The sequence below is a fragment of the Erithacus rubecula genome, assembly GCF_903797595.1.
Source record: "Erithacus rubecula genome assembly, chromosome: 6".
NCBI lineage: Eukaryota > Metazoa > Chordata > Aves > Passeriformes > Muscicapidae > Erithacus > Erithacus rubecula.
In genome coordinates, this window is record NC_136688.1 from 43,784,302 (window position 1) to 43,808,309 (window position 24,008).

Consider the following 24,008-nt stretch of genomic DNA (forward strand, 5'->3'; position numbering starts at 1 on the left):
GTTAATAATAATTGCTTACAGTTTTAAAACTTTTTGAGCTGTCACCTCTCCCAGTGCATAAAGGTGATAAACCTTGCAGTTGTTGAATTCACATAATTATCCAGTGTATTCCTGTTGATATATTAATACCTCCTACATACTTCTTCCTTATGTGTTTGCAAAGTAGCCTTACTGTATCTTTATGAAGTCAGATTATCTGTCTGAGGTTTTCCAATGTTTTAAAGTGTACAGAAATGTGGCTTCTCTTTGACTAGCATTAACCTTAAACACCATAGTAGACATAAGATATCACCTGTCACCAGAGAAAGCCTCTGGTAAATCCCAGTTAGCAACAGTTCTCTGGTATGAAACAGAAAGTTTTGTCTTTTTTAGATTGTGGATTTTTAATAGACTTAATAAGATAACTCTAGATATTTTTATCCAAGTGAATGTTCAGTCACTTAAATCCTTTTGAAGGTCAGAGTCTGTGCATAACAGCAGTAAATTCCTCATGTCAGCCATGCAAGAAAACATCTTTTTTGTCACTTTAGATTTACACGCTTTTACTGAATGCTTCTCTGTTATTGAACTAGAGGAGAAAATGTTCCAGTACTTCTTTATTGTCTATTCTTTTCTCATCTACCTATTCTAAGCTCCTTATAAATGTGTTACTATTTATAATTCTTTAATGTCTTTTAATCATCTGTTCAGAGTCTTTTCTGACCGAAACTAGAAGAAAAGTAGGTTGTGGTGTATTTTCCTAATAAGATATAAGAATTCATTAGTAATTCTCTAGTTTCCTGAAGGTAAATATTTTAAGAACATTTTAAGAGTTTTGTCTAAGAAAATCTGGCAGAAGGGTCAAGAAAGCCCTTAGGAGACTGAGGTCTTGTTCTCTGTTTCTTTTTTTATGGGGCAATGTTTTCTCCTGGCTTTTTTTGAATGAATGAAATGAATTTAGCAAAAAGGTTCTGTTCTTTTGAAGCAATTAAGACTTGGGATTTGGATGCAAAAGAAGGTCAAGGTTCAATTCAATTGAACCTTGTGTTACTAGCATCTATAATACATTTTTGGGAACAGAGGCTTCCAGTCTCCACTTAGTTTTCCAGTATCTTTCAATGTCATTTTATTCACTGAAAATGCCACCCCCAATACCTGATATATACCCATCTAATATTCTAGTGCAGAACAGCTATGAGGTAGTGTGACTTAATTAGCTTTATACAGGAGTAATCAAAGCTGCAGTTATTTTGCTGTGTAGTTCTTGTGGGCTTTTAAGCAGTTAGCCACAGCACAGGTCATGAATGTGACTTCTTTAAGCTTTGGTGTTATGATGGTGTGTTTGATTTTCAGAAGCACAATATTATTAGCATTTATTTATCATTTACAAACAATTTTTTAAATTTTTTTTTTTACTTTATAGATCCCAAAATATTGTAGAGATTAAAAAAAAATATCTGAAAACAAAGTTTGCTCAGCTTGCATTCTTAATAAACCTGTGTTTATTTTAAGTAGGTTTAGCACTACATAAGCACCACATAAGCAAAAAGCTTTTTTTGGATCACCAATTGATGATTTTACAGTTAAAAAGTCATTAAAATGGTACCAGATTCTCAAATATATATTCACTATCAAGTTACAGTTGCCTTTTTTGTTTTAAAGTGATGTTAAACACCAAATATAAGAGGCAATTCCACAAATCTTTTGCAACAAATTAGGAATTAAGATGCTTTTCTTGATGACAGTGTAGCAGTGTAGCAGTGTAGCAGTGTAGCAAATCTATAGGTTTTGTCTATTGGAGTCTTAAATGTGAATGTCAGCATTTGTTGTGTGCAAATGTGATTGTTTCCCAAAGAAATAATTTCTGCTTAGCATAATCAACATTCTGTATTCCTCTAAAAGAATATTATCAATTTTTCTCTTCAAATATGACAATGTTTTAAATATTCTTCTGGCAGGCATTGTTTGAATATATCTTTCACCATGAAAATGACATAAAAAATGTAAGTAACTCATGTTCCTTTTTCAGATGTTATTATGTATGACACAGTTATTTCTGTCAGTATTCTGCTAATTAAGGATCCAGGTATAACATCACAAGTATAGAAGTGGAGCATTAATAGTTTTTTAAGAGTGAGAAATCAGCCAGGAGTGATAATTGGCAAATACAAAGATATGGATTGCTATCTTTTTTGAGACGTGAAACATTCTAATTCTTAAAACTGGGTCCCTCAGCTATCAATTTGAAAAGATCTCTGAATCTAATGATTTCATGTTAGCAGAATTTATTGGAACCTGACTGGTAGCTGAGCTGCCTAGAAAGTTCAGAGTCCTGAGGATTGAGTGTAAGTTACAAAAGACTGTCCATTAACAGAGGAAGGTGAAAATACCTGACAAAACAGATATTGTTGAACATCACTTGACACTTTATACTCCTGAGATGATTGCTTATGCATTTGGGTGAGTTGAAACAAAATGCATTTGATTAAACTACATAAAAATAAAATTTCAATATGATTTTGGATACTTTTTCTAGAAATGTAAATCTGTAGTGCTGAGGTGTTTTGTGATATCAAGAGAAAGATTATACTGTGCATAAGATTGGCTGTAACACTTACTCTTCAAATATTTTCCTCATTATAGTTTCCCTCTTAACCTGTCCAAAATTTTTCTTCTGTAGTTCTTATGTTATTGCACTCAATGGGAAGGATCAAGTTTGGGTGCATATTGTTTAAGCTGTCAGAAAGGGATAAACATTGCAGGGTTTTTTTGGCAGTTCACCCAGGGAAAGGATCTCTTTATGGAATTAATAAAGTGTCAGTATATTACATTGCTGGGTTACATATGTGCACCCAGTTGAAATGTAATCAAAATGCCCAAGTTTGTTTGACAGAAGTTTATGTCAGTAATGCATAGTTCACTAAACAGTTATTGAACTTCCTGCAATACTACAGCTGGTGTGCAATTAGATCTGGAGTTAAACTCCCCAGTAAATCAATAACGCACACCAAAAATATTTTGCTGTTGTTGACATAGCTTCTAATAATTTCCAAATGTACTGCAATGTGAAGCTTTTTAATCTAGTATCAAATGATTATAGTTGTACACTGTCAATTTATTGCATAGCCTTCTTTTAAGAGGATTGAATTGTAATGCACTATTAATCCAAAATATCATTGAAACAGTAAGTGCAAGTGTCAGAAATGTCAGAGAGAAAGAGAAATTAACATTTACATATCCAATACTGAATATGAAGGAAGTGCTTGGGCTTTAGCCCACTAATAATTAAAAATTCATGTTTGTTACTGAAAATCCAGTTCACTAAAAATAAAAGGATCACTTGATATGGAGCTGCATGTGCCTACACTTTTAAGGACATGCAGGATCTGTAGGCTAGACATAGATTCATATAATGCAGGTAATTTTCCAAGAACTCCAGAAAAAATTGGAAGACACTGCATGTATTTTAAAATCCTTGCTGAGAATCCCAAATCACTCTCTTGCAGGAAAAGTTCTGTCTGTATTTTTTTACCCACCTGAGCAAAGAGGCGTCAGATTAATCACCATTACTGTGTAATGCTCTGTGTCTGGTTAATGATTGCATCTTCTTGGAAAAAAATATTGTTGTGAATTTAATTCATACATATTACAGAATAAGGTGTCTTTATAATGTAATGTATGTCTCTGAAGAGATATTTTTTAGCTGTTCAGTTTGCTTTTCTTTCATTTGCTTTCACTGACTTTTCTTATGGGCTTTCTACACCATTTGCAATATAACTCCATTCTCCAAACTGTTTTCCCTTCCTTTGGAACCTCATCTTCATTAATTTTTCATAAAAAATATACAGAAACACCTCCAGGTCTGCTAAAATGTGGCTGCATCACTGTTTATTCACCTCTCCTAACAATGGCATTTCATAAATTCAGTATCTTACTTCTCCCTGAAAAGAATTTGGTTACTTAGGGTTCATCAGAGAAACAGCACATATGTTAACTTTTAAAAGTCAATCTGGCTCTTGCTTGATCACTTTTTATAACATTCACTGACATGTCTTACATCTTTGTATTTTCTGCTGCTCTGTAATGATAGACATTCTTAAAACCCAGCACTTTTCTGTATGATATGAGATGAAACAGATTGAAAGGCTTGGAAGCCTGGGAAATTGACTTAAGTTTGAAAGTATTTACTTTGGGCTTTCTACATGGATAGAACACCACCTCCTGCAGTTTTGCAAATAAAACACAAAGCAGTAGTTACAATATCCTTTCTTTGTCACTGTGCTGGACTGGAGCAATCTGTACTGTTCTCATTTGCATTATTATTTGAGAAACAAAGGCAGTTTTATTATTTATTTTCTGTTTCCTATTTAGCCAGTATTTAGAAAGGAAAAAAAGAATCAGCAGTTTCAGTTGAGAATTGCCATTAATCAGCATGCATTCAACTGGATAAATGAAACGAGGAAATTGGTTCAAATTAAAACTAAATATATCTGTAATCTATCAATTATCAGAAACGTGGGGATGCAAGAAGAGAGAAGCACTGAGCTTTTCAGCACTTGAAAATATATTCAAAAGTCTTTTGTCTTATGTAATGAAAAATTAAACACTTGTCTGAAGAAACTACTATTTTTGTATCCATTATTGTTCTTGACTTGTTTCCTTTTGAACACATATACTTAATAACTGACTTTCTGTACTTCTTGAGCTATTTCTAAAAGCCATTTTATGGGCTAAAGGCTGTAAGAGCAGGGCACTTTCAAAGACTTGTCCAGAAATAGTTCTGCTGCTACTTTTTTTGTTCGACCGTGGCATTGTATTTTGCCATTATTCACAGGTGGGTAATGATGACAAAACACTTTGTCCTGTGGAAGCACAAAGATTGTACATGATACATTTGTGGCCAGAAGTCACGACATCTCAATTTTCCTTACTTCTTCTCAATACTTTGCAGTTTATACTCCCTGATAGAAATCTATTTAAAATGGAATGATGTTAATCTACAAAATAGAGAAATCCAGAAGACACTCACCAAAATAAATGGTGCTAAATTGACTATGGCTAATGTCATTTCCTCAGCTATCTTACAGACTATCTGATGTTGATTTGTCTACAAATAAGACTTTAGTCAATAATTGTTGCTGGGAAAATTACTGCTATTCAACAGCACATCAAAGAAGCAGCAGATGCTCACTATTGTTTCCATCTCCCTAATTTCTAGGTGCATACAATACTCTGTATGAAATTACTGTTTCAAACAACTGTACATTTACCAATTTAATTTTGCAATATAATAGTAAATTGCCACAACCCTACAGGCTATTTTGTACTGCATTACAGCTGGTAGATAGTTTGGAAGTCTTAGGTATAATACCATTCAGCTAAGGAAAGTAATGGTAAAAAAGAAACTCAGAATCATGCTAAATACAATTAAAGAGTCTACATTAATTTTCATTCTTTAAGAAAAACTTTTTTTAAAAGGAAACAGAAAATCCGTCAAGTATCAGGGTTTTCCAAACATTTTTATTTGCACAAACATAAGAACTGAGAGTAAAATAAATTTGTTCTGAAAAGCTTGTCAGGGTTAAGGCTGTTGTTGAAATGGACTCTGCATTTCTGGTAGGCTAAGTGCTCTAGACATAAAACCTTCAGCTTATCAGTATGTCCCAATTATGAGTTATATCCTAAAGTTCATTAAGACTTTCAGAACAAGCAGCACAGCATAGGTTTCAAACTGATTTATGTATTACAGTCAAAAATCCTTGAAAGGGCATTCAGTATCTGCCAATTCCAAATCCATCCTGTTTTTCCCTTTCAGTTATTAATGTGATTGCACCAACATCCAGCAGCACACAGGAGTGGAGGGCAGGCATATCACTACTGCTCTTATGGATTGGTTTTAAATTAATGTATTGTGCAGATTGAACATTGATTTGTACCCAAACTGTACAATTAAAAACCCCCAATTTTGCAGCAAACTGGAATTTAAACATGCTAGCAGTTGACATGGCAAGCTGAAAGCTTTTACTTTTAAAGAACTATTTTAATGCATTTACTAATATTTCAAGAGCCACATTGTCAAAAGACTGTTTTAGTAATAGCATACAAGAAGCCTTTTCAGGCAAACACTTTTCAGAAGTATTTGTAGCTTTGACAGTATTTTTTGATTGAAGTTATTGTAATTGCTTATAAAGTATCAGAAACAGGATCTTCCTCCTCCTTTCCTTTGTTCTTAATTAGAAAATGTAAAAACAGGATTTAATTTCATAGACTTACTTCAAAATGAACTCATGCTGTGTTTCTTGATATTAGTAGAAGATCCCAGAAGAGTTCAGGATCTGCACTGATGGATAAGCTGCTGATACTACTGTCGACTAAGCCTGAAGCAGTCTTAATTCCCATTTTCCAATCACAGCCAAAATTGTTAACCTTGCATAAAATAGTTATCAGAATTAGGGTACCAGAAAGAAACCTGAATGTGTAGCTACAGAAGAGATAATTTTCTGAAACTCAGTCCTCCTTGGGCCCTTGCCATCACAGAACTCTGAGGAAAGCTCTTTGGGGCACAGCATTTGTGGTCTGATCCTTACTCCTCTGAAGTGGCTGCTCCTGCTGCATTAGAAGCAGGTGTGGTATTTGACAGTCGCCCAGGTTGTTTATACACAAAGGCAACAAAATAAATGCAACAAAAGTAACCAATTTTTTAACATAAACTGCTTTCACAAATTTTCCAGTACCGAAACAAAATTAATTATGTATCTTTATATGAAAGGATGAATCTGTCTGGAAGGGTATCTGGACAATTTCTGTCTTGAAGCAAGCTTATTCCCCATTATAGTTGTAGCATCCAAAAGCCCTGTTGGGCAATTTGCAAAGACATTAAGAAAGAAAGGACAACAAAGATAAGAGCTGCCATCTAAGGCCTTCAAGAATTCCACCTAACCTGAAGAAACAGTTTCAGAGTTGTAAATTTACCTGAGTTTTCTCTCTCCTGTTTCTCTCAGAGGCAGGGAATGACAGCGATCTCTTTCTCTTAGGGACAGCACTGGTGCAAGTACTAATCCTGAATTGCTGCAGAAAACTAATTATTCTTTCTCACAAAGCCAGAAGAGAGCAACTTGTCTAAATTGTCATAGCTGTACTGACTTTTCTTCATTATGTCAGATCTAAACCCATTGACTAATTGCAGAATGAACAGGAATCCAGCATAATTGTAGATGTCACTAAATTGGGCTCTTTCAGCATTTCAATATTCACATTAATTTTTCCTGGAATTATTTTTTTCTATGCTACTGAGTGACTGGTACACAGAATTTTTTACATATTGTTCCTAATAGACAACTTGTTTATGATTTCTGTGGTCTGCAAAGTGTTTACCAAACAAAGTAGGCAAGAGAGCTCAGTTCTTTATTATAAAAACACTGTGTTAAAGTTTTTTACCCTACTTCTGATGATATCCTGAAAAATCTAACAAACATAATATGGCTTTGGTATGTTCTGAGGCAAAATGAAATGAAATTTAATATTAAAAAAACCCTCACAAGTTCTTCTATGGTAGGTTGTGGTACAGAAAAGATTTCTATTTGTTTTAACAGAGGTATTGAAATTATAGCTAAAACCTGAAAGGTCATAGCTTCTGGCTGTGGTGGCTGATGAGAGCACATTGATTAGCTTATCTGCTTTTCCAGTACACCAGACAAAAGAGATTTTAGACTTCCACCATCTTCAATAGATACCTGTTTCTTAGAATATTTTTCTGTTTTTCCTGTAATAAAATAATTGTTTACATTACAGACTTTTTAAAGGAAGAAGTGTTTCTTATTCTACACATTTGAGAGTTTCCAGAAGTGATGGCACACTGGTATTAGCAATGAGATGAAAATTTCTATAGTATTTCAATCTTGCTGAACTTATTTATTTCAGTTTATTTTTACTTGGTTTTAACAACTTTTACTAAAACGATGGGAAGCCCGGAAAAAGTGTTTGTGCTTAAACAAACAATAAATTTTGAAGTGCATTGCAGGAGTCTGATCAAATTAATTTTCTGTTTTCTCTTTGATTTAGAAGAAACTGTTTGGATTGCATATCTTTATAGGGACAAATAATCCTTTCAGCTATTTTATGCCCTGAACTACAAAAGTAATAAACAAAAAAGCAGCGCCTCCACCTCAAGTTAACTGGACTTTTGTTTAAAATTTTCTCTTCACAAAAATCTTTGCCATGTTTTCTTTGTGTAAACATTAATTTTGAGATGATGGGTTTGTTTTGGAAGGCTCTAGATTTGGCAGCCCTTGCCACTGAGCACGCACAGTTCAAGGACTGGTGGTGGAAAGTCCAAATTGGAAAGTGCTACTATAGGTAAGCCATTGTTCATTTCTTCTGTGGTGAGTAATTGGGAGTGCAGGACCTGTACTGCTGGGTGTGCTGGGCAATGCTGAACAGAGAGAAATAGCTCAGAAAGTGTTTTGTTGGAGAGTGCTGTGATTACAGTTAAATCTCCTTTAATGTGCAAAGAGACCACTGCTTGAGATAAAGGCATCCATATGGAGTAACTGAATTAGTTGCAATTTTGCCATTGTTAATGGACTTTAAAGTAATTATTTGAAAAGTTAGTCAATAAATGCTAAGAACTATTGTTAAAACAGACCATATAAATATTACAGTATTAGTTTGAGAAATAGCCTCCCAATGAGGGCTTCAGATTGATGAAATAATTCAGAATAAAATATTCATGTTAGACCCTTGCTGCCAGAATTACATATGCTGAGGCCTCAGGCTGCCCCATACACAAGCATCAAACCAGAATAGGATAATGAGAAATATTAGCAATTCTTAAAACAACTACCCACCCTTTCCTTCTTCCTGGGCTCAACTTCACTCCATTTTTTCTCTAACTCCTCCTTTCCAGCAACACAGGGGCACAGGAAATGGAGATTGCAGCCAGTTTGTCTCTGCTGCTCCTGCTCCTCAGGGAGCAGGACACTCTTCCCTTGCATGTGTCTCCCCCTGGCTCACAAGTCCTGCTGGTAGACCTTCTGCAGTGTGGGCTCATCTCTCCAAAGGGCCACAGGTCTTGCCAGGAGTATGTTCCAGCAAGGGAATCCCATGGGGTCACAGCCCCCTTCAGGCTCCAGCATGGGTTCCTTCACAGGCTGCAGGTGGATCTCTGCATCCTCTTAGTCCTCCATAGGCTGCAGGGGCACAGCTGCCTCACTGTGGTCTTCAACAAGGGCTGCAGAGCAGATTCTGCAGCACCTCCTCCTGCTCCTACTGCACTGACCTTATTGTCTGCACAGCTCTTCTCACAAATTCTTACTCCTCTCTCTGCCTGCCACTGTACTGTTTCTTCCTCCTTCTTAAATGTATTATCCCTGCATGTTATTCCTGTGCTGATTATAGGGGTACTACCCCCATCATGGGTGGGCTCAGCCTTGGCCAGCTGTGAGCCCATCTTGGAGCTCTCTGGCATTGACTCTGTCACACATCTGAGACACGTCAGCTTCTCATAGAAGCCATTCCTGAATCCCCCACCTACCAAAACCTCCTCATGCAAACCCAATACATGAGCTTAGAGGTCATTCATTACTTTCAGGATTTTTATGAATCATGTTATGAAGACTAATGCATCCAAGCAGGTACATGAACTTCCAGGATCCCAAAATACCTTACATGGAGCATTGGCTGTGTTTCTTTCTTTTAGCTGGCTTGTTCTGTTTGTGTTTTGCATTTCTTCAGCAAATATGTGCTCTTTGGCTGAAACAAAAGATAATATGTATATGAGAAAGTGTACCATTTTCTATTGTTGAAATTGCATGGTCCTCTTAATTTGTAGTTACGTAGATTTTATCAATTGTGCAAAACATTTGACTGTAATTATGCAAAATAAGTGCCTTTGAGATGAAATAGACTTCAGTTCATTCACAGTGGGGATTACCTGTGTGATCTTTGCCATGGGTGAAGATATTCTGGTCTGAAACTGTTTGGGTAGAGTTGAGACATTAATTGCTCATTTTCTACCATCTGTTCTAAGAGCAGGAGGAATTTCTATGCGTACAAGTACATCATTATTCACCATTCAGCCATTCCAGAAGGCTCCATGTATAAGAGAGGGCCAAATTTCATGGATTTTTTCTTTTTTATAGTTTTGAATGGTTGTTTTTTAATCTTTACACAACGACATGTTTTTTGTTAACGTGTCCATAGATATGTGGTCATAGTGTGCTTTCAGGAAGTTTAAGTTTGGTTTAGTTAGAACTGCTTCATTATTTAATAAGCTTTTTAAAAAAAATATTCAAAAACCCCAATAAACAAGTACCTTCTATATGTATCTGTTCTCTCTTTAGGTTGGGATTATATCGTGAAGCTGAAAAACAATTTAAGTCAGCCCTTAAGCAGCAGGACATGGTTGATATATTCTTGTATTTGGCAAAAGTAAGTAATAGATAAATCATTGTGTTTAAAAGTGTATGGTCTCCATGTCTCCATGCCTGAGGCAATGCATGCTAACAGTTGCAATGGAAGTTGATAGTTTAAAAAATTATTTTAGAGCTCCCAGATTTCACAAACAAGATTTAAAAAATCTCCTATGTTACTGGATTCTTTGTTCTAAACTCCAATGAGGATTATATAGCTAAGAGTTCCAGTATGAAGAACAATATATGGCCTCCTAGGAAAAAAATGCAACAAATCTGTAAATAAAGAGCAAAGCTCAAAATCCTAGTTTCACAAGCAAAATCAAAACAAAGTGAGCTTAAAGGAAGCAAGCAGAGACTTTGAAATAGGGAATGTTCTGTCAAAATAAAGGCATTAAAAGCTTTAAAAGAACAAGTGGCACAGCTGAGTCTCAGAACTACTTGTTTATCAGGATATACATTCGATTCTAAACCTTTTCTAAGACATTCAAGAAAAGGTGGCCTGTGAGAAACTAAAACTGCATTTTTCTTCATCATGTCCTAAAATGAGATGAAACCAGTTGCTCTTTATCAATTCCCCTTAAGCCAGCTGTCACAGACCTGTATGAAAGTCATCACTGGATAGCTAATTCAGATATTCATGTGTACTTTACATTTCTTGAGTAATTTATGTTTTGTATTTAAATTATCATCATTGCTATCTAGAGATATATCTTCAATACTGTGTTTGAAGTTCATTGAAGCTTGTTAATTTTCCTGTCTCTATCACAAGTCATTCTGCAATACATAGGATCACAAAATTATTTGGGTTGAAAGGGATGCCAAAGATGATGTAGTTCCAATCCCCCCCTCCCATATGGACAGGGATGTCCTCCACTAGAATAGGTTGCTCAGAGCCCCTTCCAGCCTGGCCTTGAACTCTGTCAGGGATGGAGCATCCACAGCTTCTCTGGGCAACCTGTTCCAGTGCCTCATAGTAAAGAATGTCTTCCTACTATCTAGTATAGACATAACATCTTTCAGGTCAAACCATTCCCTCTTGTCCTGTCACTACATGCTCCTGTAAAAAGGTCCCTCTTCAGCTTTCTTGTAGGGTCCTGTCAGGTACTGGAAGGTTGCAATTAGGTGACCCCACATCCTTCTGTTCTCCAGGCTGACTCAGCTCTCTCAGCCTTTCCTCCCAGGAGAGGTGTTCCATCCCTCTAATCATTTTGCTGGCCCTTCTCTGGACTTGTTCCATGAACTACACAGAATTATTAAGTTGGCAGAGTAATTGGATTAACAGTGATTCATTACAGGAGATTTGCATCCCCCTGCATCAGTTCTGCTCAGGCAGGAGCTGCATTTGGATTCCACCTCCCGCTCTATAGACCAGCTTGCTCAAGTATAAAGCATTGCACAGCATGATTTAGTGTCTGCTAGTGGACAAGCAGTAGAGTAAGACACTGAGATATGGCTCAATTTAACAGAACTGGGAAAATCAGACTTGAGTTAAGCAGCCATTAAAAAATAATAAGATTGCATAAAGTTCTGTGGAAATATACTGACACTGCGATACTGGTTAGTTTTGTTTATAGTCATTATTGCAACAGCTATCTGGGTTTTTATTATTTTCTTGGAAATGATCTCTCCCTTGAAATGTAGTTTACAAAAATATAAAAGACCAAAAGAAAAAAAAGTAAGAGTCTTTAAAGCAGTCAGGATGTGCTGCAAAGTCACAAAGTATTTCATTACCTAGAAGAGCTAGAAATGGGATATTTTTACAGGAGATAAGCAAGACCATGAGAATGGAGCTATTCTGCTATTATTATATAAACATAATTACTATAGCTGTAGTACTTTTAAAGAGCAGGTCTACCCAAAGCAACTGCGAGTAGATGGAAATTTCCCCACCTTTTTTTGAATTTCTTTTTCCACTTAATCTAAAGAGCAGCTCTACTGTCTACAGAGATGTTGAACAGTGTGGTATCACACTGGATATGGGAATTACATAGGGTACTGTGGCCATGTGGTCTTTGGAGTCAACCTCTAGATAAAGCAATAGAGTAGATTTAAGTCATTAGTGCTCAGACAACATACTTCATAAAGAAAGATAAAAATATAAAAAAGGGGCAGATCTACGGGAGTTTCACACTGTCCATTTTTTAAACTGGATGCATCATTCACGGTTAATGATGTAAGTTCCAATCTACTAAATACCATGCCCTCCAAAACATTTGCTCTTTTATAGATTTTCACAAGAAGGCATTAGTTTTTGAACTTAATACAGGAAACGTGAGGGACATTAGCAGGACGTGTATAAAAAATATCTGTATTTTTTTCATTTTGCCAATGACCAACTTGGAATGGTAGTCCCTTTCTTGGAAGACACTCACAGTTGTCAGCTCTTTGACAATTAAGTATGTTATTGAGTGGTCATAGGAAAAAAATTCTTTGCAAATGTCTATAGCAGTATATATCTATGGGATTGCAAAAAAACAGTGTGCAGTTGTGATTGTTGGCAGTCAGAAGTCCATGAAGTTAAAAGGCAAAAGCAGAAATCATGATTGGTGGTTTCTCAGATGTTCAGTTAACATTGATATTTGTCTTATGTTCATCACAAAAAAGTTTTATCAGAATACCAATCACAAATTCTTTCTCTTTTTTAGTAGTATCAAATATTAGCACTGATTAATATACTATATCTCTAATAAAATCCTTTTCTCCTCAGTGGGAGATAGATAAATCATTCTAGCAATCTAGTTTCCCAAAGCATGTGTGCAGGGTTTTCCCTTTGCTGCAGCTGTGTGTGCCATGCCCCACAGCAGGAGAGCTTTACAGCTGCACTCTCAGACAGCTGCTGAGATGCTCCCTATCAGCACTGGACATATTGGATGTCCAGTACTCACACAATTATTATCCATATTGCACATTTTCATAATCTACTCAGAAGCCAAAATCACAGATGCAAAGCTGCCCTCTTTCCACAGGGTTTTATTGTTTCTGACAGGGGACGTTGGTTGAGCAGTAAGGAAAATTGGAAGTGCTGCTGCTCTGTGCAGTGCAGTCTTATTTGACTAAGTAAAGCATTTTGATATTCCAGCACTATCAACCTGAAGTTTCAGTTCTTTCAAGCTTAAACACAAGTTTTTGAAAATACATTAAACAGGAAAATATATCCAAGGTGATACCTTCACCTCAGTGTCAAAGTATATTTTATATGATAATAAATAAAAAGATATTTTAAATTAGTAATATTCAAATTAATAATGTATAGATGGTATGAGGTAAATTTAATTATCCTAAGTAGCCCATTTTATCTTCATTACACAGGTTTATTCAGTATTCACTCCATTATTTTCCAATATTATTCATCATCTCAGCTAATGGTTTACTGCATAAATTGAGGTGTCATCCCTTTTATTTATCTCCCTTGTTAAACAGCAGAACTTGTATAAAAGTCAGACATTTGACATCTATATGCACTTTTTATTTGCTTAGGTGTATTTGCGCTTGGATCAGCCTGTAACAGCTTTGAACCTTTTCAAGCAAGGGTTAGAGCGATTTCCTGGAGAAGTGACTCTTATTTGTGGAATTGCCAGAATCTACGAGGTATGCACCCACTATTCAATCCTTATAGTGGCCAAATTTAGCTGCTTGAGCAAGAAAAAAGAGTCAGTAGTTGAATATAACTGTCAGGTTATCAAAAACCAACTGTGCTGATTTTCAGTGTCACTAATGCAGAACAGGTAACTTTCCACAAAGCTAACAAGGTAATGTCAGGAGAGCCCTGCAGGTTTATTTGTTTCAACGATTAATCACACCAGTGAGATCCCATTTGCTCTTGGCATGCAGAAGCAAGTCCATATTAACTTGTCTAGATGTTGTCCTTACTAGTTTATACATGTTTCATCATACTAAAACTGCTCAAAAACTATCAAAATTATGCAGCAAAATAGTTTTTTTTGTCTGTGTTGTTTTTATTAGCACCTTTAGTTTCTTCACACTCCCAGAACACTTAGAATATGAATGTTTCTTACTTAGGAAGTAAATGTTGTATTAAGTTGGATTAGTTATAAAGTAACTTAGTTGCTAGTTATTAGTTTTTAGATATAAAGCTTCACTTTAGCATGATAGCAATGTATTTTGTATTTTAAAATGGTGTATTTTCACATCCATTAGTGGACTTTGTATTGTTTTTCGCTGAAAGTTGTAATGTGCTATTCCAAAACAAATGTTAAAAACAAACTAATGAATGTATTTTTTTGTCTGTATTCATGCTTGGCATTCTATCCTGTTCTCATCATTCTCATCCAACCCTAAGCCTTAATCCATTTTCATATTAAATCCTTTTTGTCCTTCAGCAAGATGAAAACAGCTGCATAATTTTTGAGGCTTTTCTTTCTGAATTTTTGAATAGTTTTTAATATGGATATTATTTTGCAGAACCATACATAACATTGCATAACCCTTTAAGGAATTATTAAAGAGCAGCATATATTTGGTAGGATCCAGTTTGCACTGACACTTGAGTGCAGGATTATAGCTTCATTAGCAGAGATTTGTACTGCAGCACAGGCCTGCTTTCATTACATAGACTCACAAGTGGAATATATGTATCAGGCATCTTAATCAGAGCTTTTCTTCTCAGTCACCAACTTTTGACATTACAAAGAGTTGTAGAGCATTTTAGGTTTAAAAACCCCACAATTTTAAAGGGACTGCTTTATTGCTATTCTCTTTAATCACAAGAAATCCTTTTTTTTGTTTCTTTTGTAGCTAAATGCACTGCTGAAGTTATATAAAGGCATATACTTTAGTTACGTTGGGAGCACATTCTATCTATACACAGGTAGAAATTATTCCTATAGAAACACAGCAGTGAGTTTGATATTTTATTTCTTGTGTGGGATAGGGTTCTCAGGACCTTGCACCCCTCAGAAACACTTTGCTGTCATTTATAGCAGTGAGTTTACCCTAGTTCATCTTTCAAGTAGCACAGGTCCAAGCATATGTTTATATATAATACACTTCTCTTAACTGTCATATCCTAGGTTGTAGAAGTTTTAGTAAATACATGATTCCTGTTTTCAAAGGCACATAATAGATTTTCATGTGCAATTGTATTCTCGTTTGTGTCCGGAGCAATTAAAGAGTTGATTTAAGAAGCACTGAAGATAGTTGAGACATTGTCTGGGGAAGTGAGTCTGTTCTGTTGTTAGCATGCTGGAAAGCTGCCTGCACAGTTCTGGGTATCCAAGATGTTGTGCAAGAAGGGGCAGATGTCTATTGCCCATGGTGGTCCTGCAGCACAGGTCCCCTGCAGGGTCACAAGTCCTGTCAGTGAACCTGATCCAGTGTGGGCTCCTCTCCTTGTGGGGCCACAGGTCCTGCCTGGAGCCTGCTCCAGTACAGACTTCCCACAGGGTCAGAGCCCACAGCAGCATCACCTGCTCCAGCATGGGGCTCCTCCACAGGCTGCAGGTGGATCCTGCTCCCCCTGGCCCCCCATGTGCTGCAGGGGCACAGCTGCCTTACCATGGTCTTCACCATGGGCTGCAATCCCAGCTCCAGAGCCTGGAGCAGCTCCTGCCCCTCCTCCTGACCTTGATGGTTGTAGAGCTGTTCCTCTCACATGTTCTCACTCTTTTCTTCCAGGCCACAGTTACATCTGTGCAATAGCTTTTTCCCATTTTTAAATATGTTACATGTTATCACAGAGATGTAACTGCCTTCTCTGATGAGCTCAGCCTTGGCCAGCGTGGCTCCAGAACTGGCTGGCATTGGCTCTGTTGGATGTGGAGGAAGCTTTGGCAACTTCTCACAGAAGCCACCCCTGTAGTCACCCTTTGACTTCCAAACTCAGTACAACAGGATGTCTCTTTTTCTAAAAAATAAGAACCAAATCAATCTCTTTTTGTAGCTGTGGCATAGAGTTAATTTCAGCTAAGACATTACTAGTAAATCAATATGCATTCCTCTCATGGATGTGTGTGTTGCTTGTGAAGATGCCAAACAGTGGTGTTGAATGGAGCATATATAATTAATCTCAATTATGTAATGTACAGGGCACAGATAAAACACTCAGTAGATTAACATTTTTATAAGTTCCACATTAAAAATAAGTGATAAACAGTATAAGTAATTGGAATTTTTTGTCCAATTGTATAGGAAATGAACAATATCTCCTCAGCTGCAGAGTACTATAAAGATGTCTTAAAACAAGACAATACTCATGTGGAAGCCATTGCATGTATTGGCAGCAACCATTTTTATTCAGACCAACCTGAGATAGCGCTGCGGTTTTACAGGTATCTGTACTTACGGAGAGGGAGGGGAACAGAATATGTGAAAAGGTAATATAAAGGGTTGGTTTTTGTAATGCAGGAAAAATAATTAGGATATTGGTATGGGAGTATGAATGAACATTTGGATGAATATTACAATAAAATCAACTTTTGTGTCTTTTTATCCGGTGATAAGTGCATCACTACAAAATTGTAATCATTACATGAGGAGTATGTAGAAATATCAACAAAGATTATCAAAACAGTTACCATTCAACCAATAAACAAGGAAAGTTCCTTCACAGCATGAGGCAGTTTGAGAACAGTGGATCTTACTCTCAACTTCAATTGCATACAGAAGCCACAAGGACTTCCTCTTTAGCCCTTACTCCATCTGAAGTGACCAGGAATTGTGACCACAAAATCCCTGACTTGGAATGTGGGCTGACCTTCCTGTGTGTTTTACTGGAAACAGTGAAAAGATAGTTGCTGCTTGATTTTTATTTCAATACAGTCAGAGTGCAAAGGAGCCTGACATTCGCTCACTAAGAGCAGATTAAGTCAGCAAGAGCACTGTCATCACATTTCTGTTGGACTTGAGCTCTTTTATGCTTCAGGTTCAGAAACTCACACTCATGCTGCAGACAGCAGCTCTCTTTTTCCCTGGCCCTCATTCTGGTTTTTCTATTTATATTAACGTACAGAATTTTTATAATACATTTCCATTTTAAAAGACACATTAAACAATATCAGTGTGAATCAAAATCTGAATTATGCTTGATGTGTAAGATTAATATAGATTCACATCTAAATATACTGTTACTAATTAGAGCAGTATTGAACGATGGGAATCAAGAAAAATATTGAAGTCGAGAGTTATGTAAAGTAGCTGCAAAAAACTACAGCTTGATTGATGTCAAGGGATTGAAAAGAGGAAACAGAGAAATTCTGGTATATCTCTGTCTTACAGTAAAGTCAGATCATGTGACCAAGTCAAGAATACAGATGTTACTAATTTACACAGACTTTTGCACAGTTGTGATTATAATAAAAAATACCTTGCACTGCCCTTCATGAAACTAACAAGTGTAAGGCTATAACACTTGGTTTTTATACCCTCTCAGAATAGGGACAAAGGAGAAGAGAATTTTGTCTTTTAGAGCAGAACTACTTGAAATTAATTTTTAAAAAAATGAAACAAATGTTTTCTTTCTATCTAGACGGCTCCTGCAGATGGGTGTTTATAACTGCCAGCTCTTTAACAATCTGGGCCTCTGTTGCTTCTATGCCCAGCAATATGATATGACACTGTCTTCATTTGAACGGGCACTGTTTTTGGCTGAAAATGAGGAGGAGACAGCAGATGTGTGGTACAACTTGGGACATGTGGCTGTGGTATGAAAAATACAAATCCTCTTTCCAAATAAATACAATTTATAAAAAATGTAAAAAAAGTAACTAGGAAGGAGTGATATCTCTTTTTGGAAGTACAAAACCTGGTAGTGTACAGGATAAAGTCCTGTACAGATGGAATGTTCATTTGTGCTTCAGTAGGGAAGAAGTGACAAGAGAAAAAACTGTACTTTACAGAACCTGATTTTCTCTTGCTAAAAGATTCTCACTCCCCACTGCCTTTAACTTTCCCATTTTTCTAGAAGAATTGCAGCATATACCAGCCCTTGATGGCCTTGGCTGCAAAACAAGCTAATCTGATTTTAAAAAACTGGAATTCAAGATATTTTTCCAGGAACTGTTATTTGTTTTATAAGGAGAATTAGACTGATTCTCTTGTCATAAAAATACAATTCAGCACCAATTAGCCAATATTAAAGTACTGCATAGGATATAGTTGAGAAGGTATGTTCTTTTGTCTTAAAGGCAGTTATAGAAATATTTTGTAGTTGTGTGATAAACTTTGTTAAATTTCTACACAAATTTTCTTACAGTCTTGCCCATTTTTGCAAATATTCTTCAAGAAGTTGTGTTGGATTTCTCTTTAGCCAGAATAAGTTTGCTGAATAAAGTTTTTGACAGCTTTCTAACATGAGTTGTCTTCAATTGCTGATAATGATTTGAGTCAGAAACACAACTGTTTGTCTTGTACTGCAGCTAGGATAAACACAGTAATTTATACTGCCTGAAAGATTGAAATTTGAACTGATATGCCTGTATTTTTCAGCATTTGTCACTTTTGATGTTTAACCTGATGCTGTGTCAGTGTCAGTCTTAACACTAGTAGTAGTCAGCTGCTCCATCTGAGAAGTGAATCTTAAATATGTGTAGAGACAGAGAGGCAAGATGACTTCCTCTCTGGAGACATCTGTTTTTCTTACCCTGCTATAGACAGTAGCAGACAGCATAATCTTTGGATGACACTTTAATCATCTAAAAGTTAAATTGGATGAAGTGAATATCACTTGAACATGGAAGTTTGTGCTGGAGAGAAATGATTCTGTCTATAGAAAGAATAAGGAAAAAAATCAGAGGATCTGGAAAGAAAGCACATACATTTCTGATCAGCATGTTTTCATTGTAATTTGCATTCCATTGTAGTACTTATGGGTAAAAAGTACTTATGGGGAAAAGCTACTCCAAAGACCAAAACAGATGCATGTTGTTTCCAGTCTTTTCACAAATGAAAACACAGTTTTACTTTTAGGGCATAGGAGACCTGAATCTGGCTTACCAGTGTTTCAAGCTAACATTAGTCAACAACAATGACTATGCAGAAGCTTACAACAACTTGGCTGTGCTGGAAATGCAGAAAGGTCACACTGAGCAGGTGAGTGCTGAATCTCAGCCTAAGCAGAATGCAGAATTTTGGCATTTTGTATTTAACAAACATGTCTTTTCTCTGAGATGGAGACACCATATGAATGTCTAACAATGTTACAAAGCTGGGATAACTATTCTACATTTTTCAGTGTAAGCTTCATATTGTCATGCCATCTCCCATTAAACTGTGTATCCTTTGGCATATACAAATGATGCATCAAAGACCAGCAAGGTTTCCAATAGCTTTGCAGTGGTTGAGATTTTTTTTTAAATTCATACCCAAAGCAAATCTCATGACTTTGTAATCATCACTTAAAACAACTTTAACTGTATATTCAGTTTATAAATGTAGATAATACTTTTTTTTTTGTTGGGTGGCAGAAAAGAGCAATCAGATTAGCTCTTGAAAATTGGGGCTTTTTTAGCAAGGAGAATGCATTATAATTTTTTCAGAAAGGAAGAAGTTCTTGATAAATACTTTTGCATCAATAAGCTTGGTGGTTCATCTTACTTAGAGTGACTATACTAGGTGTATTGTGCTTAGATGTATAATTGCATGGTAGAATAAATGTAACCAGTTTTATACACATGCAGGGAAAATTAATATGTGTTTTTTGGACTGTTTTGGACAGAACTACTGTGGGCTTCCTTTAAACCTCATGAGAGCAAGCTAATTTGATGGATTCATATATACATATATAGAGAGAGCTAAAATAAATTATAAATACCCTTTTTAAGAGCAAATTCTCTTAGACAGAAGTTAACTTCATTCAGATAACCTAACAATTACCATGGAAACAGTGAAATGAACCCACTGTCACTGGATATTTCCAGTGACAAATAACTTTGGGTTTAGTTTCAGTTTCATAATCATAAATGTATAGGCATTTAATTTCCTAGCAGAGTATACCCTCAGTTGTGAAAGTGTGATTGCTCAGAATTAGCACTGCAGAGCCTTTCCATTAGAAGAGCTTCCTGTCTACTTTAGTTTTTAGCTTTAAAATTTCAGGTTTTTTTCTTGTATCACTTGTGTAATTAAAAATTGGGATAATTTTGGCAATAAAAATATGCACAGAAGAGTTAAAAAGGGATGATATTTTGCTTATCTTGGATTTAATTTCACATTATTTTTTCATAAATACTGTTGCATGTACTCAGATTTTTCAGATGCACGAAGTTTTAATAAGTTTCTAGTTCAGTCTTGCAACAGTTTACAGTTACTTTTGTTTTGAAATGTTTTGGAGTTTTCCCCATTAAGTTCTCCATTTTTTAGTACAATCTTTCACAAGACTTTGCAGCATGAAGCTATACAATCTGATACTTAGGGTTTTTTTTACCTTTTTATGCCTCTACTTTGCTAGTGAGAAAAAAACCCTAATTTTATTAAAATGTTTGAGTGTGAAAGCTGTCATTTATATGATAAAATTTATGGTTTCAGGGATGCTTATGACAGAGCCGTGAAACACAACAGATAAATACACTGGGGTGTTCTTTAAATACTTTGGATTTTATTTAATTGACTTGATATATTGTCCCCAGGATTTAAATTTAATTGCTTAATTGACTATGTCCCAGTAATTTTTTTCCTGACTCAACTAGAGGTCTTTATTCATTTCAATGTTATTTGACTCTGTTATGTCTACACTATGGATGTAAGCTTTTCTTGTTAGAGACTTATTGCATTAAATCCTTGTTACTCTCCCTCTCAGGTTTCACTATATTATTTTTTAATTTCTCTGTATAGGCAAGAGCTTTGCTGCAGACTGCTTCATCTTTAGCACCTCACATGTATGAGCCCCATTTCAATATTGCCATTCTCTCAGAGAAGGTAATGCATTATCCTGTTCTTGTAATGTAAGAACTAAGTCTTGGTGAGGCAGGTGGTGTTTTATTGTTATTACTGAGAATTCCAGATAGATAAGATAAAAGAACACAGAATGCATAAAATCAAGGAAAATGCTAAATTATATTTTCATTTTAATACCGAGAAGTGTGTCAAAGTAGCCACTCCTGTGTTTGCTTTTGAGAATAAATGAGGCCACCTGGCTATGTAGTGTAATTGTCCAAATGCCTGGAAGATGAACAGTTTGTTAACAATTTCATCCACAGTCTTTACAGTCATAAGCTTTTAATAATGATAGAAAGAATATCCTTTACTGATAATATCTTACTGATCTCAAAAGGAAAATCTGTTCTTCAGTTTTACAACCTCTGAATTTTTTGTGTTAATAATCTATTTCATCTAGAGTGTCTGAGACACTGTATTAACAGTGTCCAACATTTCTGTTAATAAGAGAAACTTGTACAATTTTTTTTCTTGTTTCTTCACAAGAAGAAAATTGCTCCTTTGCTTGTGCCTACTCCTTCATGATTCTGTTATGATTCTGTGTTGTGTGGGCAGCTCCACTCCCACAGATGCTGAAATACACACATCAAGGAGAGAATAACCCATTAATTTGTAAGTGTATCCTCTCCACTGTGAAACACAAGAGGGTGTTGAATTATTGTATTTTTTACTTACTGACTGGAGAGTAAATGTAAATGCAAATTTCTTGTTATGTAGATTTTGCACAAAGAACCCTCACAGGTTATGGGAGAAGACAGACAGCCACATCAGCCAGGTGTTGGTGCAGTGGGGTTATGCAATCCATACATTCAGTGTAAGGCCATGGTTTATAAAACATGACTTCTATGGCCAGGGCCTTGGCTTTTTCTCCTTCAGAGAATTCTTGAGAGAATTCTGAAGCTCTGTGTTGAGTGATGCACGGGCAAAAAAGGCATCCTGGCTGTTCATAGCTCCTCCCTCTCCATGCAGGAGTAATTACTTCTACTACATGTATTCCCAAATATTTGAGTTCTTTTTTGCTGAACACACTTTCTGAGATGCTTTCCTTTCAATCCTTCCAGAAAATTATGGCTATTTAGGAAAAAAAGCAAATTCTCTAAGTGGAGAACAATTTCTTCTAAAAGCAGCAGAGGAGCACCAATAGTTCTCCAACACTGTTGTGCATCTCTGTAAGGAAGCAGGAAATCACAGTTGTTTTTTTTTTTTACAGAGGCCTGATGGGTTGTGTTTTGCTTGTATATACAATAGCACTTCTGTGGAGTTTATAAGCAAAACTACTATTTTTATTACTCCTTACTTCAAGCACTGGGCATGGTGTCTCTTGTCCATTCTCCAAGAAGTTAGTTGAAATGGAATATGTCAAATTGATGTCTCGAAACCTCCCTCCCATTAAAATCACATTTCTGTCTTTCTTATCCCCTGATGTGAGTGCAACATAATCCTGCATCCAAATGTCTGTATACTGACTGTTCACTCTTCAGAGCAGCTGTGTTTAAAATTTGTGAGCATCAGAAATGTCCTGCACAGAATGCAAAGGATGCATGATGCAGTGCTTGGATTTTCAGAATTGGTATGTGTGTTTCTTACAGGTTGGAGATCTTCAGAAAAGTTACACAGCAGCTCAGAAGTCTGAAGAAGCATTTCCAGGCCATGTTGATACACAGCAGCTCCTCAAACAGTTAAAAGAGCACTTTGCTATGCTCTGATGAGCAAATTTTTTATTATGTAAGAAGTTAACCAGAGCAAATGTCCCATACACATTTTGAGAATACCAGCTCAAAGTAGATGAGCTATACTTAATGCATTCCTGTAGCAAAACTTGTGTTACTTTGAGTAGCAAGAAAAGATTGAGTTTCAATTTCTTATCATCTTGAAAGATAACATTTATTCAAATGCAGCTGGAAAATTTTGCAGCTATGTACACAAAATATTACAGAAAAGTGTGTTTTTCCTGGCTTTTATGCAGGAAAAAATTAGTTTTAAACATTTCCATGTGACAATCTTTGAAGAAACAGAGGAAAAATACTTCCTAACTGGTTTTCAAGTTGGCTTTTGATAGTATAGTTTTCATGTACTTTCTTACAGAATGTTAGGTTTTAAAATTAAAATATTTTAAAAGAATCTTAAATACATATGTAAAGTATAAGTTCTTATATTCCTTGTACTGTATGAGTTAAATAAATTCAGTTCATATGAGTTGTCTCATTTGTTTATGTAAGTTAAATGACATCCTTATTGCCATGAAAATCTGGGTTGATAGTCTGAACATTTTGAGAGATTCCACAGAACTGGTAGTAAATTGTATAAATGTATGTGTTCCTCTCTACCCAGGAGGGAGTTTATTCTGGATCTCAGTGAGGGAGAAGGATTTCTAGAAGCTTGCAGAATTAAGAACTAATAGTTGAGAACAAGGCATTGATGGGGTGATTGCATGTCTACCACATAAACACTTGCTAAATAAATACTTGGATTAATCTAACTACAGGAATACTTCTACTAACCACAAATGAAGACTTTCTGTCACACTTTGTGATTTAGGATCCTTTGTGATTTTTTTGTGATTTAGCTAAAAGGAATAAATTTGCATGAATTCAGAACATGACCTTTTTAAAAGACCTTTAAGAAATGTGGGATATTAAGGCAATCTGAAATGGCACATCCTGAAACAGACCTTTGAAATCTTTTCATGCTTCTCTGATATATTAGGGGGAATATCTTAGCTTAAGGGGCAAC

The 24,008-nt window shown here is 35.9% G+C and overlaps 1 protein-coding gene across 1 annotated transcript in view; it reads left to right on the forward strand.

The window, feature by feature from the left end:
- The window catches only part of TTC8 (tetratricopeptide repeat domain 8), a 40,396-nt gene extending 16,916 nt beyond the window's left edge, over positions 1-23,480 (forward strand). Inside the window, exons 7-15 of the mRNA XM_079308055.1 lie at positions 1,938-1,982; positions 8,249-8,334; positions 10,320-10,407; positions 13,869-13,979; positions 16,539-16,678; positions 17,875-18,049; positions 19,314-19,436; positions 21,174-21,257; positions 22,865-23,480. Coding sequence (XP_079164181.1) covers positions 1,938-1,982; positions 8,249-8,334; positions 10,320-10,407; positions 13,869-13,979; positions 16,539-16,678; positions 17,875-18,049; positions 19,314-19,436; positions 21,174-21,257; positions 22,865-22,981 — 969 coding nt within the window. The 3' untranslated portion in view covers positions 22,982-23,480. The remainder of the gene's footprint in view (positions 1-1,937; positions 1,983-8,248; positions 8,335-10,319; positions 10,408-13,868; positions 13,980-16,538; positions 16,679-17,874; positions 18,050-19,313; positions 19,437-21,173; positions 21,258-22,864) is intronic.
- Positions 23,481-24,008: the final 528 nt, after the last annotated feature.